Genomic DNA, 25,443 nt, shown 5'->3' on the forward strand with positions numbered 1-25,443 from the left:
TATATATATAAATTATACCAACCAAATGTGTTTTGAAAAATAAAAGTAAACGAAAAGAAATAAATAAATTAAAGTGTTGCCAAACCGGCAACATCATTTTTGTTTCTTTTGTTTTAAACTTCTTTTTTTATTTTTGAAAGCATATTTGGTTAATAACTTCTATATATTTTTATTTTTAAAAACAAATCAACTTATTTTTTAAAAATACTCAAAAAAACCTAAAAGTTATTTTTGAGCATTTTAAAAGAAAATTACTTCCAACCAAATATAACCAAAACATAAAAAAGAAAAAAAAAAAGTGATCACAAACGGCCCCTTATCTTCTAGTCTTCTAATACTGCCCATGTGACTCCAGCTACGAAGAGCTGCAATTCTTCTGGACTCTGGAGCTGTTAAAGCCACTAGATTTCTGTGGCGGTATCCGGTTGCTCGTGTGTTGCTGTTGTTTTACTTGGTTAGAAAAACTTTTTTTTTTCTTCTTAGCAAGGAAACAAATTGGGTGCGGATATTCTGATGAAATTTTGATCTTGATGAATTTTGAAATCATTGGGTTTGCTTTGATAGGAGTGCAATATAAAAGCGGATTAACCAGACATGTACAGCGCTCATTTTAGAGCAAAGCAAAGGATGTTAAAATCATTCCAATCAAATTTTGGTTTAAGATTTCCGCACTCAATTTTCCCAGGTTGAATTATTCTGATGAAACTGATTTATTATTATTAATATTTGCAGGTATTTGTGCATCTATTCTTGATGCACTTGTTGCATCGACTTCAGGTATGTGTACTTTCGGTTGGAGAAAATTTGGGTTAGGTCATAGACTTTGGATATGTCCTGAGATTTATTCAAAGATAATTAATCAATCAAAATTTATAGGGGCATTTACATACACACCAATTCCCATGTATTTACACATCTAACTAAACTTTACTTTATTTACATTTATACAGCCCAAATATTTCATATCACAAAAAATAACACTAGTTCAACTTTTAATTCATGGATGAAGTGGCTAAAAATTGAAGTTTCCGTGTTGGACATGTATATGCATAAGAATTATGTATGTAAAGCTTTCAAATTATATTATACTAATCTCAAAGCAAATCCGAATGAATATAAAACGCACCCTGAGCCAAATCAGGTTAGGATGCCTTATTTCACGATTCTGCCTGGGACTTGGAATTAACCAGTATGAGAACGAGTTTGGTAATAGGATAACAAAAAATTTAATTCCATCTTACGACAATATGTTCCCATCTTGGTTAATTCCAAGCACCGGGCTGGGGCGTGACCAAATTTTATCAGAGACAAGATTTAGATTAAGCAGCATGAATTTTAATGAAAGAGTTAATAGGATAACAAAATTTAATTTCGCCATATGATTGTCTGTTACCATCTTGATTAATTTTAAGTCCCGGGCCAAGTCGTGACATGTTGGCCCAAATGTTTTCCATTTCAGATTCTGCATATATATATATATATATATCTATATGAATGTTGATTAATAATCTATCAATACCTTTTAATGAACAGGCACAAGCAGAGGATTTCTCCTCCAGAGAAGTTGCAGCATCCATGGGTTTTGGTAATTCAGGCTTGCCATAGGCTGTCCACACTTCTCATGTGACAATTAACCCCTCTCCTTACCTCTTGTAAATTTTTTATTATTTTATTTTATTTTTGTGTGACGAACTGTCTTATATTTTTGTTTTTTCTCCTAACTTCATAAGAGTGTGACAATCATCGAAAGAAGTATACAATCATGTTTATGATAATATATCCATCTAGTGTAGATTATGATAATATTTCATCAAGAAATTGTATGACATATCATAATAATATCAAGTGATTACTTCATAAAAAATTAGTTTTGTCTTTTAATTTTGGGCCAACTATGCAAATCTTTGAGCAATAATATGTTTTAGAAAAGCCAAGGTATGAAAGATAAGAGGATAGGAGGAATGAAAATATAAATAATCATTTGCATGAACTAATTGATATTTACAATGGAGGCAAGTTTTTTTGGATGTGACCAAAATCATTGAAGTTCAATTTTTCTAAGGTCTTCAACCATCAAACTCTACTTCTACTCTCCATTCTTTCATTGTGCTCTTTTAAGGATGTAAGTTTGCTTTGGAGGAGATAAGGAGAAGAGAGTTTTGTTCATGTAATGGAGTTACATGCAATGGAGCTCTTGTTCTAGCTTTTGTTTATTGAATTAAAATAATTTCAAATAACTTATATTTTTAATATTTTGAGTTAACTATAAACAAATTCATTTTAATCAAATGTTTCACATCAGCTTTGGTTTGGATGCCCCTCAATGTCATTATTGTACTAGCTTTTACATAGCCATGGAAGAAGAATAATGTGACAATGGGGGCGAGGTGGAGTGATTGTTATTTTCTACTTTTGTCATGTTTTAAGTTCTACATTTGTTTTAGTATTATTGTACTGTCATTTTATGTATATATTTCATTATTTTTCATGTTATAACTTATTTTTGTACTTGTTGTTTTTATTTCGGTACATGTGATATGGTATGTTAGGAAATAAGTTTGGGGGTGGAATTATGTTAATCGATAAATTGATCATATTAATATTTATGTAAAAAAAATTATATTATCATAAGGGTATGTTTGGGATCACTTTCTGTATTTTGTTTTTATTTTTTGTTTTTAGTATGTTATGTTTTTTGTTTTGTTTTTAGAAAATATGTTTGGTATTGTTATAATATATATGTTTTTAAAAGTAAAAAATATAAAAGATATTTGGTTTGATTTTTCTTTTTTTTTTAAGAAAAAACTAAACTTTTTTGTAAAACGTTTGGTCTATGTGTGCTTTAGTATTGACATCTGTCATTCATAGCGTATAAGACGTCTTTCTTGCTCTACCCGACACGAAACATTGTTTGTGGACATGTGGGCAATAGGCGTGGCCTGACGTCCGCGACTGGCGGGGGCTATTGTCGGCGGGGGATGGTGTTGGCAGGCGACGACGACGGCTACGACTACAATGACATGCAACTGGCATAAACTGCGATTGGTGGCCTTCGAGGGAGGCGGCAACTAGCGGGGGCCAGTGGGGGCAGGGCGAGCGGCAATCGGCAGTGGTTGCAGGGGCTAGGGCGAGCGACAATCGGCAGTGGTTGCAGGGGCTAGGGCGGGTTTTCTGTTTAAGTTATATGCACTTTAATTTTTGTACTTACTTTTATATTTGCATGGTGCTTATTTTCTGTTTTAGTTATATGTCTTTATTTTGCAAAAATTGTCGCTTGTTGCTTTTGTTATAATACTTTTTCAAAGTAGTATTTATTTAAAAAAATTAATGTAATTAATAAATTATATCTTAAAAGATAAATAAATTAATGAGTGAGTGATCTTATTAAAATAATATAATATTTTACTTAATTAGTTGATTTCATATTAACTTAAAATTAACTGACCAATTATGCATTATTAATATAAATTAACTTAAAATGTTGACCCCTTTTCATAATTGTTATTAGAAAATTTTAATTAGATAAATAATTACTAATTAGAAAATATGTCCACCAATATTTATATATAATTATGAAACTAAAATAATGAGATTTTTCACATCGAAGTTATGAGAAAATAATAAATATTGAAATAATGAAATATGATCAATTAAACGTGAATCTATGCAACATAAAATAAGATTAATTGTACATTAAAGTCATTATGAGCAAAAAAATAGAATTCATTGTTAATGTATGAACATAATTTAAAGAGTAAAATTGACAACCCTATAATTAGCTAGAGATTTAATAAGCATTGTTGAAAATAAATATATACATATACATATATACAATATTTAGCTTAAACATGAAAGGAAAGCAGAGGGTTATGATGCTAGCTCGATAGAAGAAGGAGGTGAGGAAGGCTTACACGTTTCAACAAAAGAACAGAAATATAAAAGCTTCGGTGGTCTCTGTATGCCACTATCTCATCACTACCTTCCTGACCAGTTCTTACAAGGGTTCGACCTCTATGACAATGGTTTTGGGCAAAATATATGCGAGAAGGGGGGAGGACGTTGAGAAATACAGCTGTAAATGAACCAATGTTCTGGATGAACAACTCAAACTCAAACATCATTAAGCCACAATCTTGTTCGTTCAAATTAGTAAATGAACAAACTTAAACAATTTTTAAAAGCTCGAAGTTTAAATGAATTAAACATGAAAATAGTCGAATTTGTTCATTTATGTTCACGAATATTCGTTTGTTTTTCGACAAATAACTTGTTAAGTATGTTATATAATATATTATTTAAATAGAATTTAATCAACTAGAATATTAGCTTGTTTGTTGATAGGTCGGTGATAGCCCGTAACATATATACTATATAAATATTCAAATATTAAGTTTATTTAAGTTTTGAAGTTGTCATTTTTAGTTGTTTGATAAGACTTATATTAATCACAAATGCTACACAAATCATTCTACTAAATAACCCCTGAGTAACAGATTTATGACAATTTAAATGAGAAATGAGAATTAAAATATTGTAGGATTTAGAATTTTTAATCAATAAAGTAATCGTTTTGATCAAATTTGTAAACTTATTTACTGATTTTTTGTATGAATACTTAAATACTCGCTTAAATTCCTAGCTCATTTATTAACTCGTCTAAATATTTGATCATTTCTCATAAATAAATTAAATACAAATCAAATTCAAACATTAAAAAACTTAGACTGATCAAGCTTGAATAATATATGAAAGCCCAACACAAGCTCACATCACAACATGTAATTACACTAAGCCAAGTCATACACTCCAAAAAAAAAAAAAAAACAAATTACATTAAAAGAAAAAAAAAAAAGAGGTACGTATAACCATTTCGAAAACCCCTCCAAAAAACCCTAGCTCCCAACCATAGACTCTCCTCTATCTGGCGCCTCGCCGGTGGAGATGCCCGGCCGCCCGTCGGAACCAGACAACGCTGTAATCCCCTTGCCGGCGGAGGTTGAAATTCCTATTTACCACATACGGCATGGCGTCAAGCCCCCGATCATCCGGGTCTTCGCCTCGTGGTCGCGCGGGAATGTACTCCAAGTGGCGTGCATCCGCTCACTTGAGGATGATATCCCCGACGGGGAAGGAAATGGAATTTCTGGTGATGTGGATCTCGGTGGCAAGGTAGTTGAGGTGAAGCTTGGCACCGGTGACCCGACTATCAGCGAATCGCCGGGACGGAGGATTATTTACGATTCTGTTACCCCTTTTGCTCTCCTTCAGAGCCGAAGGAATACATTTTTAACGATGTCTAGGATGCCCTTTTCTTTTTCTCATCCTTCTGCTGTCTGGTATGCTTCGGAATTTTTAACACTTCGTTTTTACTTACTGCGGACCAGTTTCTGAACTTTGTGTTAAATTTGCTCTCTGGATTATTTATTCTTTCAAAGAGTAACTACGTTGGTAACTTTTTCATGTTTTATGGACATTATTGGGTTGAGGGAAATCCATTTTGCAGAATTCTTCCAGGAAGATTATATGGAATTCTCATGAATAGAATTTTTATAGTATTTGTTTTGGGGTGGCATTGCTTAATATTCATGGTAATTTTCTATGCACAAGAGTTCATCTGTAACTCATTTCTGTGATCTGCTTCCTGCAGGTGGCAGCAAGTCTTGGAGTATAGTAGGAGCATTTCAGAACTTTTTGGGACTTCAAATAATACATCACAATCTGTGATCGATGATCCGATGATGATCTTGGAGGTGCTTTTCTCTGATGTTATCATCTGCATAGCTGCCATTTTCTTCATATTTTGAACTGGTTATGTACTGTGCAGTATTTTGACTCTGTTAATGCTTTTTTTCTTTTTTAGTGATCTTCCAATTATTTATTATCATTTAAGCCTTTTTTTCCTCTTTAATTGCTAGAAAATCTAAAAATTTGTTGCTCTACTTCCTATTTGATATTAACGGCAGCCTTTTTTTTTTTCAGCAAGTTGAGAAACCTAGCAGTCTTAAGGCTGCATGGGAGTTGATGGAGATTTTTTATGCAGATAAACATTCTTTTTCATGGTTTCCAGAGCGTCTTGTTGACTGGTTGGCGGTACTGTTCTTCTTTGAAGTGATTTTTTATGAACATTAAAAAGAAAAACGATATATTTTACTTTGTTTTTATCTTAAATTTTCCTCATATGCGTTACTCCTAAATGTTTATACAGGAGTATGATGCTATACTATCTGAGACACAGATGACAGTCCATTTGAAGCTTGCCAAACTCCAAGAAAAATTGGTCAATTTACAGGTTTTCATTCTCTTAAAATTGTTTTTGTTATGATGGAACTATTATTATTATTATTATTATTATTATTATTATTATTTATCTAATTTGCAAACTAATGCCCTATGTATTAGCTTATTGCTAAATTGCTAGAAATTCTGATAGCATCTGCTTGAGTATGAACATTTTGCTTCACAATACATTCCTGCATTTACACGTGTTATTATTCAGCTATAAATATCTCACACAGGTGATTGAGGATGATCCTGAGTATTGGGAAGTGCTGTCATCAGTTCTTTCTATCGGATGGCTTGATGTTGCGGTTAGTAATTTGATATTCCAATTCACGTTATGTGCAAGGTTTATGTTCATGATTAACGGTGTTAACTTTCTATTGATGATCATTTATATGAATTTACTTTGACTGTTTATTTGACTGTATAGGCTAAATTGCTAAGGCTGCATGGTTCTTATCAGCTTAATCAAATCGATAATCGTGAGGTGTGTTAACTGACTGCATTGATTGAATTTGATTTCAACTAGCGTTTTATGATGATGAACAACATAAGTTTTTTTGCTTGCAAAACAAAAATCAGTGCTTCTTAGTTGCATGCTATGTTTTTCTTTATTTAATAGGGTTGAATTGACAAATTTTCTCATTCTGCTTTAGTTTCTTTAACAGATGATAGCATTATTTGGAATTGAAAAAAAATATACCATATTTAATGTTCTAGTGTATTTTATAATGCATAAGCATTTGCAGGGTTATCAAAAGATTTATTCAAAAGCTTTTCTTTTACATAATTTGAATTTTTGCCAACATTTTATTTTCTAGATTAATAAATGGGTAAATTTATTGATACCGACAATGGTATGAGTGCAAAAGTCAACAAGAAAATAATAAAGTAAATTGGGAGATCAACAAGAAGTTGGAGAGAAGACACAAATAATAGAAATCAGAAGCAAGAAAAGCTTAAAATCTTCGGAAATAGGGAAGAAAATAAAATGGAGATACACTAATCAAATAACGATACAAGATACAAGAGTTTATACTCTCGTCATCCATCGAGATACATAAATCATCACGTGAATGATTGGCGAAGGAAGGAGATCCGATAAGTCACCATCAACTACAAAGGGATACAGCTGCCACCATTCAACGTCGTGGATGCAAACACATTTCCATCAAGGAAACTACAAAGCTCTCACATATTTCTACCTCATTCCAAAAGTCCCCTAATACAACGAAAGACCAGTTATTTATAACTAAACTCAAACCCTAAATCTAATACAAGTAAATGGAAGAAAATACTGTTACTAATACATTGACCCACAACTTAAACTCAAATGACTCCATCACAATTAATTTGAAACACGACTAGACACTCTATGTCATTCTTCTCGAGTATGAGGGGCTTCTTCTTCATTTCTTGATGAACATCTGTCTTGACGAGATTCAAAATGAATTCTTGACTGGTTCTTGCAATAGTTCTTTTTAAAGGCATCTTGGACTAGCCAACGAGAAGTAAAAGCAGGGAGAAAAGTTTATGTTCTCTTCAAATGATGGGGTCTCGTAATGAATCCTCACTGTTGAAACGACAAGGACATCAATTATGAATTTTGGAAAGAATTATGAGAAAATTCTTTAAACCTGACAGCAAAACAAGGAACACCAAGTGCTCAGGTGAAATCTAAGAGTCGTGGACACTCGTCTGATTGCCTTCTAGGGTCTTGATGTCAAACAAAGGCTGAATTTTTTTTCTATATTATCAATTTGGAAGGCTGAAACTATCCCATGTAGAGGAAAGAAACTAGGAAATAACAATAGATAAAAAATGAAGTGGATTTTGGAATCAATTTGGAATCAAGAGGAGAAGTCCAAAAAAAAAAAAAGCACAAACAGGATTCAACAAAGAAGGGAAAAGAATAAATAACCTTGATGGATTGCTACCACATAAAATGGAGTAACTCCGTTCAATAAATGATGCTTCAAATGTCATGTGGTTGGCCACATAGCCTTAAATTGTCCAAAACAACACGTTACTTTTTTGGTAGAGGAAGCTAAACTAAAGGAGGATGATGTTGTAGAAGAAGACAATAATCTGACAATGGAGCAAGTTATCTATGCAGATGAATGAGAATTACATATGTTAAGGTGTCTATGTGTCTATTGTGTGTCGAACAATCTTTCAATCAAGATTGGTTACGATATAACATCATTAGAACACAATGCACGGTTCTGGACAATGTTTGTAACCTTATCATCGACTACAAAAGTTGTGAAAATGTGGTTTTAACAACTATGGTGGAGAAGCTTGGGCTAGCTACACAACCTCATTCCCATCCTTACCAACTCACGTGGCTCAAGAAGGGAGTTGAAATTAAGTCACCTGACAATACTTGGTGCAATTTTCGAACAGTTGTAAACTTCAGGAATGTGACGAAATTCCTATGGACGCTTATCATATATTGCTTGGTGTAATTCATGATGGATATGAAAATAATTATTTATTTATAAAAGAGGGAAATCGAACCAATTTGATGCTATTAAAGGAGGAGATTCAGTCGGGGACTAAACTCAACACTTTTACTCTTTCACCGGTACTTCCTCATCATTTTTGAAATTTCTGAACAACCACTGATACCCCATTTTGAAGTTCAGGGATTGATAAAACGGTTCGAAGACATCTTTCTGACAAAAATTTCTGCAGGGCTATCTTCCATGAGAGAGATACGACATTGTTGTGTATATGGAGCCAAAACACCCCAAGATGTTGACACTTAAGCGCAAGGGTTTGGGCGCTGACAGAGAGGGGGGCACCTTTGCGCCCCATTTGGGCACTCAAGCACCCATATTTTTGGCGCAAAGGAGTTGGCGCTTAAGCGCAAAGAAAGGAGTCGATGCTTAAGCGTCGATATTGGGCGCTCAAGCTTCTGGTTTGTGGGCGCGATCCCTAGTGCTTGGCTCTTAGGCACCAAATTTGGGCGTCTAAGCGCCCTGTGCAGTTACTGAGCTTTTTGGGTTTTTAAACCAATTTCGAACGGCGTAACGATGGACTGGGTGTAGGTCTTCCAATGGTGTTCTTCAACAAGTTTTTGATGGAGAGAAGAGTTGGAGAGGAGGATTTTCGGAATCTCGGCGTTTGTTTTTCACGTCGGATCAGAGAAAAAAGATTGTGGAGCATCCTGTAAGTTTCTTTTTGTGAGTGAAGAAAAAACTTGTGTGAGTACTTTGTAAAGCTATCTGATTTTCATAATGAATTTGTGGTGATGTGCCTCTGTGGTTTTTTTCCGTTCTCGGGTTTTTCCACGTAAATTCTCATATGTTTATTTGGTTGTTTTAATTTTGCTTTTGTGCTTAAATTAATTATTCCTATTTTCTAAAATCCTTTGATCCTATTCCACAGTGAAACTAGAAGGAAATTCTTTCAGTGTAGTTTCTCCCAACAGACACATCATTGATTTTGTGCCTAGTTTTGTTGTCCCCAACAAATATACATATATGATTTCTCCAAAAGAACATAAGGAGCTTCAACGCCAGGCTGTTGAGCTGCGTAGTGCTAGCCCATGCGCGGTTCCAATTCTCTTGGTTTCAAAGAAAGATGAGACATGACACATGTTCATTGACAATAGGGCTACAAATAAAATAGTTATCAAATATATGTTTCTCATTCCTCGATTGGACGACATTTTTTGATAAACTAAAAGGGACGTCTATTTTCTCAAAAATAGTTCTTCGAACTTTTTTTGATCAATTAAAAGGGGCGTTTGCTTTCCCTAAACTAGATCTTCGAAGCGGGTACCATCAAATATGTATGCAGCTAAGAGATAAATGGAAAACAACATTCAAGACAAGAGACAAGCTATACAAATGGAAAATGATGCTATTTGGGCTTTCTAATACTCCAAGCACATTCGTGCGCTTAATGAATCAACTTTTCCAATATTTTCCGGGACAGTAATGTTCTACTTCGTTGATATTTTGATTTATAGCTCTAACAAAGTTGAATATTTGCAAACTTACAAGGCATTTTTGAGGCTCTTCTGTCACAACAATTTTTTGTCAATAAGGTTAAGCGTGAATTCTTAGTTTACTACATCAATTTCTTGAGATTTGTGATCCTGACAATTGTAATGGAAGTGGATTCCGACAAAATTTCTATTGCAAGGGACTAGCCGACACCTACATCCTTCATTGAAGTTGAACAATTCCACAGGTTGGCCTCTCTGGTTCGTCAAGAGTATTAGTTCTATTGCTGCCTGATTAACTGAATTGCTCTAAGTCGGCCTATTTTTGTTGGACTAAGCAAGCACTACTTAGCTTTGATCGCTTGAAATAGGCCCTATGTGCCGCTCCTATCTTAAAGCTTATAGATGATTTGTTCGAAGTGGACTGTGATGCATGTGGCATCAGAATTGGAGCAACCCTTAGTCAACAAGGACACCCCATAGCATTTTTCAGCAAAAAAACTCAACAACTCTCTAATGAAATTTTCAAAATACGACAAAGAACTTCATTCCATTGTATGAGCTTTACAATACTGGAGTCATTATCTTTTAGCTAACAAATTTGTTCTCTATACAGATCATGAAGCCCTTAATTATTTCACAGTCAAAATAAACTAAAGTAAGGCATGCCATATGGACTGAATATATTTCAGCTTTTAATTTTATTCTCAAGCACAAATTAGGACTTTCCATTCAAGTGGTCGATGCTTTAGCCGCCGAAAAGCTATTCTATCAGTCATGCAAGCACAATTTGTGGGTTTTGAGCTGATACGAGGAATGTATGATAAGGATCCTAACTTCGGAGTAGCATGGAAGCAATCTGTAATCCTAAATTATAAAACCTTCCACATCAAGGATGATTTCTTGTTCAAGAAAAAATTATCTTTTGAAAAAGAGGTACTAGGCGGGCATTTTGGAAGAGATAAGACACTAGCTCCTTTACAAAACAAGTTTTATTGACCCTCTATGCATAAAGATGTGGACTACCATGTGAAGAAGTGTCGTATTTCTCATTTAGCCAAGAACTCAAAATTCATGTTTATACCTTCCTTTGGTCATTCCTCAATATCCTTGGATGGATGTTAGCTTGGATTTTGTGGTTGCTTTACCACAGACTCAATGACAAAAGGATTCAATCCTGGTTGTGGTGGATATATTTTCCAAGGTGACCCATTTTGTGTCATGAAAGGCCTCATTAGACCCTTGTCACATTGTCGTTTTGTAAAGTTAGTTTGTTTACATGGCATTCAACGTACTATCGTTTGATATCTGGATATTAAGTTTTAAAGCCACTTTTGGAAGACATTATGGAGCGAGGACCAAACTTCAATATAGTTCAACTTCCCATCTACAAACCGATGGGCAAATATAATATGCTAATAGAATTCTTGGGAATCTACTTCGTTGTAAGAATTTTGTACAATGAGATCTTCTATCACAAGTGGAGTTTTCTTATAAGTGATTCTGCCACCAAACCTCCAAATATAATCCTTTTGAGGTGGTTTATGGGAAATATACCATTGAATATTCTAATCAAGTTTAGCGGCCCAGGAAATAGAGGGCTCAGCTACAAGAAATTAAAGAGCACTTTAAATTGGTTTTGGAGAATATGTCGAGACAAAATGTAGTGTATTGACAATGAGAAAACCAAAATAGAAGGGCGGTCACTTTCAAAGAACGAAACGAAGTATGGATTCAATTAAGTAAAGAGTGTTTTCATTCGGGAAAACATGGCAAGCTCAAGGCCAAAACAAATTGCCCTTTCCAGATTGTGAAGCGTATTAATGACAACACTTACCGAATTGATCTCCTTGGAGACTATAATATTTCTACTACGTTCAACATCTCTAACTTGACTCCTTACCAAGAATCTGATTCTGAAATTACTTATTATGAAGAATACCTCGTAAAATGACATCGGAGCTTGAAGAGTTTGTTGTCCTAGTGTTCTTGTGGTTGTATTTATTTAGCCTTTTAATGTGTTGTGTTTTTCTGTAGTTTTATTTCTTTTGAGCGGCATACTTGTAATTAGGAAAGGTTTTAGCTTAAATATAAAAGACCTGGGAACTGTTTTAGAGGGCCAGTTTTTGCTAGAGTTTTCTGTTTTGATTTGGTATTTCTACCGATTCCCTTGCTGTTGTATTTTGAGATGGCTCTCCCGTTGTGTTTTAGTCAATGCATTGTGTTCTTATCTCAAATTCCTAAAATATATCTCGCCCAATTGAGTTTTTTTCCTGTTGCTGTTTCCGGTTTTCCCTCCATTGATTTTATCTGTTCTCTGTTGCAATTTCTGGTCGGACTCCCTACTCTGTTCATTCTCCCTTTGCGGGCTCTCAGCTGCCGTACCACTCATACTACTGAATGCATTTCTAAAGCACATTTATGCATATAAATAGAATACAATTATAACTTTGTATGTTTCATACAGACAGAAAACGGGCTGGTTGAGACAGTTGCTGTTCTCATATCAACAATGCCACGTTTGCGTCATGATTTGCCAATGGGGAAATTAGGTCAATGCTATAAAACCAAACCGGATTTTATAAAGGTATTCCTGCAAATAGTGCAACCTGATTATTTACTGTACATTTCACTGATGCAATTATTTTACTTCTCACTGTAGGCATGGGAGAAATGGCGTGACCAGATAACTAAATTGGACTGCAGTGCCTTTTGGGTTCAATGTAGCCATCGCCCAACTCGTGAGGGCCTACGAAATCTCTTGCAAATCATGCTGGGAAATTTTAACAGCATTTCTAAAGCTTGTTTTCATTGGATGGAGCTGTTTATATCACACTTCCTTTTCATAAGACCTCTTACTGTGGTTTGTAATTTTTAAGAGCAGTTTTTGACATTATTTTCAGTGTTTTTTTACCCTTTTTCAAGTTTTCTAAACACACATATTCAGTCCTCATCAAAATCTGTTCAAATAAGGATAAAGTTATTTTTTTATACCCTTTCCTATTTCTACTCCAAATATAAATTTATAATTTTCTTGATGAAAATTCTATTTATCATTTATTTTCAGTGTTTTCTTACCCAAGTTCGATAGGCTTTGTAGTATTTTCTTTTTTTTTTTTAAATTCGAATTGCTATGATGATGCGGGTGTTGAAACAATGTTTGGTTACAGACGCTAAAACAATGCCCGATTCAGTGCGCTAAATCCTACAGGGATCAGAAACCCCACATATCATCAGGGGTGGGAGAAGAATTCCGCGATCTCCACGAAGGCAGGAGGAAGCGCGAAGGCGGGAGGGCGAAATCGTGATCTGGGAATTTGCTTTTGCAAGCTGCCGCACCATTGTAGTATTTTTTAGATTCTTCTTGCCTTCTCACCGCTTCTTTGTGTAGAAGTTTCCTTTGTCCAGTGACATTCCATAAATTGTTGTTCTCTGTGTATAGGGGAGTCAGTTCTTGCTGTGTTTATCTTTCAGATTTCTTGTGTTACGTCATTTTTCCTGTTCTAGGGCTATATTCGAGAAGGTGGTAGTGTTTTTATTGTATCCTACTCCGATGTGGTGTTGTATCCTTCTCCCTTTCACCCTCCCTAATCCGTCTCCTCCACTCTCCTCTCCTTAGCCACCGGCCTTTCCCCTCCTTCATTCCTTCACTCAGGCGACCCATTGTTTAGCTATCCTCCCTCCTTCCTAACACTCCCAACCAACCGTTCCTCACCCCACTACCGCTGTCTTTGCTGTCCAGTACCTTTGAGCCACCCCTTCGCTTGTCGTCGGTCACCTGCGACCCTCCATATTTGTTGTCCCCGCAATTCTGCACTTTCCCCTCCTCTGCCACTAGCATTCTTTTGCTGCCATCAGCCCCGCTAGCCATCCCAACTCACCTCGCTGGCCTCCATCACCCTTGGAATACAGTTGAGAGGTGTTTGCTTGTGTCGTTTTGTTTTTGAGTTGTTATTTCCCGTTTGTGTCATGTTGTAACCCTAAGTTAATATTAATGAAAGTTTGCTTTTGTGTTTCTTCTGTTTTTCCTATCATGTCCAATATCATATGATCTTATTGCTTGATGCATGACATACTTATAAATAGAGAGTAGCACGCTATGGCTTAGGTGCCTCCTTGATCCTAAATTCATTGTGCATAATGTTCCGTAAACTATTTTAGAAACATCCTAAGTCATAAAACACCATTAAATATTTATCAACTCGACAATGCAAGAGAATATTCAAAAGATATAAAAATACAAGCAATGCCATATAAATAGAATATAAGATTGTCTTAGTATGCATGGAGGTTTGCTAATGACAATCATATTAAAATATAACACATCCTGTTATGGAAAACAATTTGATATGCATATACATTTTTATAGTTTTTGCAATGCATAATATTATAATGAAATATTACACTTTGGAACATGGAATAAAACTTAATTAATAGTTAACAAGTTTCATATTAAAAAAAGGAAGAAAAAAATTACTCATCCTCAAAACCATTAGCATTATAAACCAAAATGGTCTTGCCTTCTTTTTATCGCTTTTAAGTTATAATCTTTTTCATCACTCATTTAATTGCCATGTTCATTTGCAAGCATGCTAAGAGTGTATTACGATTCAAACTCTTTTTATATAGATCAATCTTTAATGCTATTGTTTCACTCATATATACAACAATTTCTTGCAATGTTATTCTATGTTAATTTTTACTCTTCAAACACCGATTCATCTAATTCATTTAAATCATCATTCAATGTTCATATTAACTTCACATTAACATCATCTATTCAATTTAAAAAATGATCCAATAATATCACCACAGTTGTCTCTAAGAACGAAGAATCTCTATTTTATGTAAAGTAAGTCAAAGAACTTATGCCCAAGTTCTTAAACCAAAGAAATCTAAATTTAAAAGTATACAAAAATCATTCAACTACTTGGAAACATAAAATAACGAGCTATATGTGTTTTGTTATATCATTGTTGCACACAATGTGTGGTATTTTGCCTTATAGTGTGCGCTAATTAATAAATGTAACACTGTTAAAAGCAAAAATTTCATAAATTCTACAAATTAAATGCACATCACAAATGTGATAATAAGAGAAAAGATAAAGACAGAAGTAGATGAAAAATTTGGCCATCATGTTGAGAGCATATAATCACATGCTCAAGATATGGTAAAATATAAGATTAGAGATAATGAAATATTTAAGAGAAAGTATCTGGCATAGTGTTACCAAGGGTGACCCAAATGTTGGTGTAGGCACCCAAGCGAGACTCCTATGTCTCAAATACCTTTCAAGTGGGTGCCATAATAAAGCACTTCCTTAGTGTTTGCTTTGTTGCAAGGCTTGTGCGTTAGGCTCTTGCCTTGGAGATTTAATTTTTATTTATTTTTTAAATTTTTTTTAAAGCGTGTACAACCCAATATGAGATGGAGGGCTACAAATCTAATTGATGGGGGAAGAAAGCATGGGTGATGAAAAATAAATAGATAATATCTAAGATTGGAAAAGTTTACACTATGAAAGTTACCGACTGCTATTGTTATTTGCTTGTTTGAACTTGGAACATAGTTTTTTGGCTTTGTGGGAACTTGTTAAAAATATGTTAAAATTGCAGCATCTTCCTTGCTCAAGCGAGTGCTCGAGGAATGAAGTAGGGTCTGTTTGGGGCAGCTGCAACTTATTAATAAGATGCTGATAAGCAGCTGATCCAGATAAGTTGCTGATCAACAACTGATCTAGATAAACTGTTTGGTTGTTTGGTTTGTGTTGTTGAAAAAAAACTATTATGCAGTTGTTTCTGGATAAATGACCATTCTGCACCCTGTGCAGTAATGCTGTTTGTATCAGAACCAACATAACAATATATTTGATACTTGAGAATAAAAAACGACTTCTGAACAATACAAAAAATAAGATACAGACCTCACTTAACAGTGAATATCAAAATTGATTAAAAAAATTATTAAAATTACAATTTAAAATATGATAATATTAAATTTAAAATTCAGATGGTGTATAACAAGAGTTACATCGTTCTTCAGGGATATTATCCAACCTCGATCACTATCGGCAGTAGAATCTGGCGGACTGTCTGCACATCTGAAGAAGTCGCACTTCTCTGTGATGGACTGCGGGCACCTGTAGAACTGTATCTCGTAGCTATGTTCCCAACGTGACGTCAGTAGAGAAGTATGTTGTCTGCAGTGACAGAGTACTCGTCGCGAGGTCTTTGAAATCTTGGGGCTTATCTTTCTTGAATGATTCATAAGACAATCCATTAGGCATTATAGAAGTTGAGATTGCTAAAAAAAGTAATTAATTGCAATTTTTACAGGTGTGAGGTCTCAGAAAATAAAATATATCAACCAATGAATCTGTCACTACAAGAAGACATCAAACCTTGTAAAGAAAGGATTCTCAGTTGCCTTTAACTCATTTAATACCAAGTTCATGTGCGTCATATATGCATATCACAAAAAAAAAAAACCATCCAAAAGTATCTCAAAATATGATTGTCTTCCCTATCCCACATGATTGATAAACTGACTTTTTTGATCTTAACCATTGCGTTGCTAAACAAAGAAAAGAGAAAACATTAATAATCCATATCAACTAGAGATGAGAAAATAGTCACAAACCCCCACCAACACACCCACGACTACCTCCCCTACACCTCCACCCCCCCCCAAAACCCACACCCACAACCCACACCTCCACCATCAACATACACCCACCTCCACCATCAACATACACCCACCTCCACGACCTCCACCACCAGCTACCCCAACACACACCCAACCACCTCCAACACACTAACAATCCCCACCCCTACACCCACAAACCACTAACAGCCACCACCCCTACACACCCACAACCCACACCTCCACCACCAACACACACCCACCCCCACCACTATACACCCACAGTCACACACCCCCATCCACCACCTCCACCACCAACCACCTCAACAGTCTCACACACACAACCACCAACTCTACCACCAGCCACCCCAATACACACTCAACCACCACCAGCCCACGAACAACTACCTTCTTTACACACCCATAGCCCACGAACAACCACCTCCTCTTCACACCCACAACCACCTTCCCTACTCCCAACACACCCCCAACACACACCCAATACACTCTCACCACCACTGCATACCCACAGTCACACAGCTACAACCACCACCTCCACCACCAGCCAACCCAACACATACCCAACCACCACCAACACACCCACAACCCCCTCCCCTACACACCCACAGCCCACTAACATCCACCTCCCCTACACTCCCACAACCCACTAACATCCACCTCCTCTACACACCCACAACCCAATAAAAACCTAGATGATATACATGAAGTCACAAAGAATGGTTGAGCTGATCCAACCATCACTATATCCTAGAAAAACTCTCAAGTATGACTGGGCTGCCTCATAACAATCATCATAACTACCATCATACTCAACACACCTTTCCCATCAAATTTGATCAGTTCGATGTTTGGTAAAAAATCTAAGGATCCCCCATCATGCGACATGAACAAGAAATCATCTCTAGAGCAGGTAATCAATGCCCTGATGTTGCTTAAAGGCTCATTTGAACCCAAAAAAAAGTCTTCCCGTAGCCTCAAACAATCTCGTTTATAGTTCAATGAAAGAACAATTCACCAAACAAGCATGAGCAACGAATGTGCCAAGTACACCAAGGCACCTGAAACAATGCTATTGAACAAATCGAGCACCCTATTTCATCCATTATTTAAATTCTCAGTAAAACATCAAACCAACCTTAAAAACCCCATCAACAGAGAAAGCCAAAAAACACAGGAAGAAAGCCATTCCATAAAAAAATTATCACAGGATTAACTACAAAAATATCCGTTTGTCAGATTCAAGATCAAATAAAGAAAAATAAAAACAGTAGGGAATGTAGAGTTTAGGCAATTACAACCAAGGCACCCGAAACAATGCTCCTAAACAAATCAAGCACCCTATTTCATCCATTCATCAAATTCTCGGTAAAACATCAAACCAACCTAAAAAATCTCATCAATAAAGAAAGCCAAAAAGAGCATGAAGAAAGCCATTCCATAAAAAATTACCACAAGAACAACTGTAGTAACCAAAAATTTGAGGGAGGAGGAAGAGAAGAAAGGGAACACTACGCTTGAAAGAGATTGAGGCACGAGAGAGAGTCCCAAGGGTTCGCGAGAGCGATCGACGCTAGGTTGATGAGACACGAGAGAGGCACGAGGTCGAGGGTAACGGGGTAATTATTTTGAACCCGCGGCTGCGTTTAATAGAATATCATTATGGATTATTAGGATAAGCTCCCGCGGTTCACGAAACAAACGCCCCCGTACTCTTCTTCAAAACACACCGCACCAAATAAGATGCTCCAAACGGGCCCTAAGTTACCTTGAGATTTTTAATGATTTTAATAATATTGATTTGGCAAAAAAGCGGTCTGCATCATTATCATGTTTTTCTGATTACATTTTGTAAGATGGAGGGAATGTGATATGATAAGCATTTGACAAATTGCTATTTACATTTTTCTTTGTTATATTTTATTTTGATCTATAACTAAAAACACACATCGGATTAGGTCTTGAGTTGGTGTCATATTCATGGGGTAACATGAGTAAAACCACTCGTATAACCTAGTGTGCCATCATTGTCATTGCTCGGTGGGTGGTTAATAGGCAAGAAATTATATGGGCGAACCCCATCAATAAATTAGAGGCGAGGACATAATAACCATTGGCTGTCTTTATGCTTAGGATTTGTCAGACTTGAATGACATTTATCGGGTTACTATTTTCGGATTACAAGTTTGTAGTTGCAGTACCTCGATTCTTATAACATTTAATGAAAAGAATTCTCCTCCCGGTCTTTTTGATATTCATTTGAATTGAAGGAATGAGCCGCTCGGTCTCACTGCTCAGTGCTCATACATCACAAGTTCTTGCAACAGCTGAATTTCACATTGAAATTCCTTCATGTTTACTTTTTGAGCAATAATTTTAAATTTACAAGTAAATGGAAGAAATTTAAGTAGACAGCTCACTAAAGACATTACAAGGTTAGGCCTTCACTTGACCAACGTGAATCTCCTATGACAATGAGAAATTTTGGTGGAGATCTTAAGAGCCTGGAAAAGAAATGAAGCATTTAAATACCTTGCCCCGTCAAGGAATTTCTGTTGGTGTTCATTTCTGCCTTAACGAGAAGCTACTGCTCTTTAATGTGTTTTTGAGAACCATCAGCTGTTATTCTGCAAAGCATGAAAATGATCTAGCTTCTGTATCGCATAGCCAACTGGAATAATGGCAGCCTTCTATCTTTGTCAGTATTTCCAAAAAAAGCTCAGCCCGGGTTGTAGAAATTATTGAATTGGCCCAGCTCTACCTTTTTTAGCCTGTGTCCTATTTTGGTGGCAACTCTGTAGTTCCCAGCCGCAACACTTTTGTGCTTTTAATTGGACAGATTTTTATTTATTTATTTTTTTTAGGACCCATGCACTTGCGAAGTTGTAAAAAACAGAACTCCTAAATGCTGTAAAAAATATTCAATTACATAAAGCACCTTAACATTGTTATTATGGTTGTCATGTTGTTAAAGACCTTGAAATAAACATGTTTGTGTGGGTTTGCTTCAATCTATGGTAGTGATTGGGGGTGATCATGTAGAAGGCGGGGGTGACCATCGACCTGAGAGGTTGGATTAGAAACGTGGAGATGTGGATGTAGTGGGTTGGTATTGCTTTTTTCCCCAATCCCTTCCCCTCCACCCAACCCGCTTGGGAAAATTATGTTTTTTTTTTTTAATTTATTATTATTATTATTATTTTTTGTAGAGCAGTTGAAAGCTTATAAGTAGCCAAAAAAAGAACCTTAAATGCTATAAAAATGACTAAATTACTTAATGCACGTAAAAATTTCTTGCATGTCTGATATTTTCTTAGGGCCTGAAATAAACATGCTTGAGTGGGTGTGCTTCAATTTTTCTGTATTAACCTTCTCTTTTTATGAACAATGTAAAATCTGTCCATTCCATCTTTCTCTGTACTTTTTGCTGTTGAATTCTATTTGCCATATTGATCTTGTTTCTCAGGGTTTTGAAGAGATGCTAGGATCGGCTCTAAAATTTATGCGATTAAAATCAAGCAATGTTTCCAATGGGTTGATGAGGCTTCTTCTTGGCATTCTCGGAGAAAATACTGAGGTAAAATTAGGATTTACTTGCGTTGTGCTTCTAAAATTCTTGCTTAGAATTCTTTTTAGGTGATATATATTCAAGTGCATATAAAGTTCTCTTTCAGGTTGTCATGGCAGAATGCTTTAAATCATTTGGACCATGGTAAGCTATGCAATGTATGTGTACGTCGTTATTTTTAGTAGTTAGGAATCTGGCATTTGTTTTCCTTTTTCTTGCTGCATTATTTTAAAAATAGATACTCTTTCTTCTCTTTTAGGATGGTTACCCATTCTGCGGAGTTATTGACAGCTGACAGCCATCAAAATGAGCTTCTTTTGTATGAGGAGAGGTACAGCTTGGGTGGTATCAGCATAATGGAACTGCACCGCCTTATTTATGCTCAAGTTTTGGCTTCTCATTCAGTGACTTGGCAAGTATGTTAAACTAATCTGTAGTTGCTTTTTAATAATAATTTTTAGAGTCCATTTGAAGTTATATGAGCAAATGGTTCCAAGCGTAGGTATGCAGTTGCCTTTATATAATAACCAAGTTAGTGTTGCAACTTTTATATGCAGTGAACAGCTCTTAACATAATCATTGAAATTGATGTTGTCTGAACAAAGTTTTCATATTGCTAAGGACTGTTGCATGCGCAAGAATTTCTATTTGGTTCGATGCACAAAATATAAAATGAAGCAACACTTTTATTAACTTGAGTGTTCATTATTGGTATATAATTTGTGTATTACAGGCGTCTAATGACATCCAAGTAATCAAACACTCCAGATAAGTTAATGATTTTCAATAAATTTATCAATAATTTCAACAACAATAGTAAAAATGTCAAGTATGGATTTTTTTTAAAAGATGGATTAAAATTTAAAATAAATATAATGTGCATATCTAATTTAAAAATGAGATTCAAAAGTGAACCGTCAATGTAATTTCTAATCATTTCTATTATTAATGAGAATTGCCAAAAATTTAGTAGTAGAGTAGCAATTTGTTGTAAAAGTAAGAACTTCAGGGTTTCTTTTTAAAATTAAAAGAAAAAAATAAAAATTAAAAAGTAATTATTTCAACACAAAAAGTTAAATGCATAAAATCACAAGTCTCATAAACAAGCTTAAGGGAAAATTTTAGTTATCATCTCCTCTTTCATTCACGTGATATTTTTTCCCCTTTTAAGTTGAATTTGTTCGTTATCAAAATTTTCTTTTTCTTATTTTGGTGATTCAATGTCATTCTTTTTTCGGAAAATAATTCCTCTAAAATTAGGTCAAGATCAACTAGTTTTCATCATGTATAAATTTTCAGTTGTTTTTTACCTACTAAGGGTCTGTTTGGGGCAGCTGCAGCTTATCCAGCTTGTCCAGATAAACAACTTATCCTGATAAGCTGACTAGCTGTTTGGTTTGTGTGTTTCAAAAACAACTGATTCTAGATAAATGACCATTCTGCCCCTATTCTGGATAAGCTGTTTAGCTGTTTGGTTTGCGTGTTTGAAAAACAACTGATTTGCAGTTTTTTGTAGAGAAAAAACCATTCAGACAGTCGCAGTGTTGTTGTTTATACTTGAACTTTAACAACTACACATCTGACAGTTGAGATCCAAAAATATTATTTCATAACAGTACAAAATTATGATAATTTTAATAAAAAACTTATTAAATAGAGAGCTTATAAAATATCATTGCTTATTAAAATCTATTAAATATCAACAAATGATATAAAATAAGCAATAATAGCTCATATTTTAATCGATCATTCATACCAAGCTGAGTTTCAAATCCATAGAAATAATAAAAGCCCACTCTTTAAAAACACAATGGCTTCTCAACCCACACACCTCAAACATGGCCATTCTCACACACAAAAACTTGAAGAATCCCCCCAACAAAATCTGGATTTCAAATTGAAAGTCTCATCGATCTTACAAATGACTCATTTTTGCCTCAATTCCAAATCCGTACTTCCTGCTCCACAGAATGCTTCTTGAAATACTTCAACACATCCATAAACGAAGGTTTTAATTTTCATCAACGGTTTTACATCATAAACCATTCTTCCCTTAAGAAAATTTATGATGAGTCATGGATTAAAAACAGAAAGTAGAGACTTCAAAGAAGTTCGTTGCTTATTAAACTGCATGAGAGAGGGAAAAAAAAAAGTAAACAACAGCAAAAACAAATAAATGAACATTAATAGTTCAAATCTCAATTAAACACTCATACCAGCTGAACACCAAAACTTTGTAGGGATCCGTTATAGCATGATAAAGGTTCTATGTACGTTCTCCTGAAAACCCTTTCATTAGCACGATTGTATATATTGTATTCCAGACACCGCTTGAATGCTAATTTTGGCGTAAAGTCCAGGGCTCAGCTTATGAACAAAGAAAGATTTTAAACAAGCAATGGATATAGAACGATACTATCACTAATTCAAAAAAATTGCAGTTTTTTCGGTAATCTAAATGAAGAATACATTGTCTGAAACAGATAGAGGGGGAAAGGAAGAAGCTGAACCCTAAGACTTCAAAATTACTTTGTATTTCAATCACTATACGTTCGTTACAGTCCTCAATTCCTGATAAAGCTAAGCACATCTGGTTTGAATTGGGAAGACGACAAAGAATAACATGAAAACTTTCAGTTCAAACCTTGGAACTACCGACCCTGTAAGCAAAGGATCGTGGCTGCAAAGAGACCGAGCTAAGGTTCCGTCTGGGAGGAAGGCGAACGCGATAGCGGGGTGATTTTGTGGATTCCGGATCTAATATTTTGTAGTGTCAGGTAGGAGTTGGGCGATTTTGTGGAGGAGCTCGGCATCGCAATGGGAACAGCGTGAAGAGGAAGCACCAGATATTGTGGTTAGTTGGGGACCGGAAACCGAGATATCCATTAGGGCGGGAGACCCTCCAGAGCTACACCATGGAGAGAAAGAAGCAGTTATATCTGGTTCGAAATGGGAAGACAACAAAGAATACCCAACGATAGCGGGGTGATGCGCTTAGGGCAGAGAGAACGCGAGCGAGGGTCTAAGAAGTCTTTCGCTCCCAGGAAACGCGGATCGCGGAGTCTTGCCCGCGATACACATTTAATACAAAATAGCAAATGGAGTTTTCCAAAACGCCTTCAAAACGCAATATTCAAACAGTCGGTGACGTTTTCAAAACGCCACTACTGTAAATAAGCCCTCTCAAACACACCCTCAATCTTACATATCACCTTCTATTAACTTATCGTGATGCCTCTTTCATTTATCACCATCACCAAAATTTTCCATTTTCACAATTATTCAGTCATAACTTTGATTAATACAAGTCAGATTAATTGGGCCAATAACAACTCTTTAAATATTTTTTTTCTTTCTATGTTTGATTTTATTTGATTAACACTATGTCTTCTGAATGCTTCTGACCCAACCGATTCTTTTCTTCGTATGAATTTGTAGAAAAAATTCAAAGTAAAATTTTCAAAATATGTGTTATTTAGTATACTAAAAATTAATAAATTGCTAATCAAATTTAAGGTATGCTCATAACTAACTACAACATTTCAAGTCTTGCTTAAAACCTTAAATTCTCAATTTATTATAAAGCTAAGGTTGATGCACCATACTCCGTTGTATAATGATTATATTATTACGTTCAAGCAAAAATAAAACCTACATAAATAATCAAAAATTTTGTAAAAGTTTTAATTAATAATTCTATTTCAAATTTTTAATGTGTATTGTGGATGTTAAACTCAGTCACAAATAGGCTATTGGCACAATTAAATTTTTTAATTTATAGTCAGTATTTCATGATGAAGCAAATGTTATATGGGATAAAGTCACAAACAATATTAAATAAGTAGCAAAAGATGTTATTGGAGAATCAAAAGGAAAAAAATTCTTTATATAAAAATAGTTGGTGGTGAAATAATAATGTGCACGAAAAGATACAATATAAGAAGCTATGTTATAAAAATTGATTTAAATGTAAAAGCTTAGAGAACTGAGAAAAATATCAAACGGCCCGCAGGTAGTTTAAAAAAACAATATGTGACGCTAAAAATTCTTATTTTAATGATCTTTATAGTAGATTAGATACTAAGGAGGGTGAAAAATATATTTATAAACTAGTCAAACAAAGAGAAAAAAATAAAGATTTAACTCAAGTAAAGTGTATTAAAAATGAAAATCAAAAAGTATTTTTTTTAGAAAAAAATATTCAACATAGGTAAGTTATTTTGATAAACTTTTTAATGAAGTTTCTGAAAATACGATCGACTTTAGTGATATTAATATCGTTAATAATAATAAAAGTTTCATTTTATCACCACATTAGTAAAAAAAAAGTTGAGGAGGCTTTAAAGAAAATCGAGGGTGAAAAGTCATTAGGACCTGATGATATCTCAATTGAAGTATCGAATTATTTAGGATATTTGGGAGTTTCTTAGCTTACTAAACTCTTTAATATTATTTTAAAAACTATAAAGATGCATGAGGAGCGGAAGAAGAGTATTTTGGTCCCCTTTTTTAAGAATAAAGGGGATGCATAAGAGTGTGCAAGTTATAGAGGAATTAAGTTGATTTGTCGTACTTTAAAATAATGGGAGAGGGTAATTGAACATAGGTTAAGACGTTTCGAAAAAATTTCTCATATTCAATTTAGATTTGTGATGGACAGATCTACTATGAAAGATGTACATTTATTGAGAGATTTGTTGGAGAAGTTTAGAGATAATAAAGAGAATCTACATTTGATTTTTATTGATTTAGAAAAAGCTTACGATAAGGTTCCAATAGTTATCATTTGGAGAGTTCTTGAGAAGAAAGGTGTTGATATGACTTATATTCAAGTCATTAAATATATGTATACTGGAGCTGTTACTTGTGTTCGAGCTGAAGGAGGATTGGCCAAATATTTTTCTATTTATGTCGGATTACATCGGGGATCCGCTTTAAACCCATATCTTTTTGCTTTAGTTATGGATGGTCTTTCTGG

At 34.9% G+C, this 25,443-nt stretch overlaps 2 protein-coding genes across 6 annotated transcripts in view; both read left to right on the forward strand.

The window, feature by feature from the left end:
• The window catches only part of LOC110039532 (golgin-84), a 33,002-nt gene extending 31,214 nt beyond the window's left edge, over positions 1-1,788 (forward strand). Inside the window, exons 19-21 of the mRNA XM_020744629.1 lie at positions 356-454; positions 733-777; positions 1,534-1,788. Of these exons, the coding sequence (XP_020600288.1) occupies positions 356-454; positions 733-777; positions 1,534-1,605 (216 nt within the window). The 3' untranslated portion in view covers positions 1,606-1,788. The remainder of the gene's footprint in view (positions 1-355; positions 455-732; positions 778-1,533) is intronic.
• Positions 1,789-4,847: 3,059 nt separating this feature from the next.
• LOC110021273 (nuclear pore complex protein NUP85) overlaps positions 4,848-25,443 on the forward strand; it is a 43,512-nt gene continuing 22,916 nt past the window's right edge. For all 5 annotated transcript variants that reach the window (XR_002293638.1, XR_002293639.1, XR_002293640.1 and 2 more), the window contains exons 1-11: positions 4,848-5,336; positions 5,648-5,750; positions 5,980-6,090; positions 6,206-6,289; positions 6,516-6,587; positions 6,710-6,766; positions 12,702-12,821; positions 12,897-13,097; positions 20,364-20,474; positions 20,572-20,609; positions 20,725-20,881. Coding sequence is in view for 2 of the 5 variants with exons in the window: in XM_020719718.1 (XP_020575377.1) it covers positions 4,942-5,336; positions 5,648-5,750; positions 5,980-6,090; positions 6,206-6,289; positions 6,516-6,587; positions 6,710-6,766; positions 12,702-12,821; positions 12,897-13,097; positions 20,364-20,474; positions 20,572-20,609; positions 20,725-20,881 (1,449 nt within the window). In the remaining 3 variants the exon portion in view is untranslated. The remainder of the gene's footprint in view (positions 5,337-5,647; positions 5,751-5,979; positions 6,091-6,205; positions 6,290-6,515; positions 6,588-6,709; positions 6,767-12,701; positions 12,822-12,896; positions 13,098-20,363; positions 20,475-20,571; positions 20,610-20,724; positions 20,882-25,443) is intronic.

The sequence above is a fragment of the Phalaenopsis equestris genome, unplaced genomic scaffold (assembly GCF_001263595.1).
Source record: "Phalaenopsis equestris unplaced genomic scaffold, ASM126359v1 Scaffold000002, whole genome shotgun sequence".
Classification (NCBI taxonomy): Eukaryota; Viridiplantae; Streptophyta; class Magnoliopsida; order Asparagales; family Orchidaceae; genus Phalaenopsis; species Phalaenopsis equestris.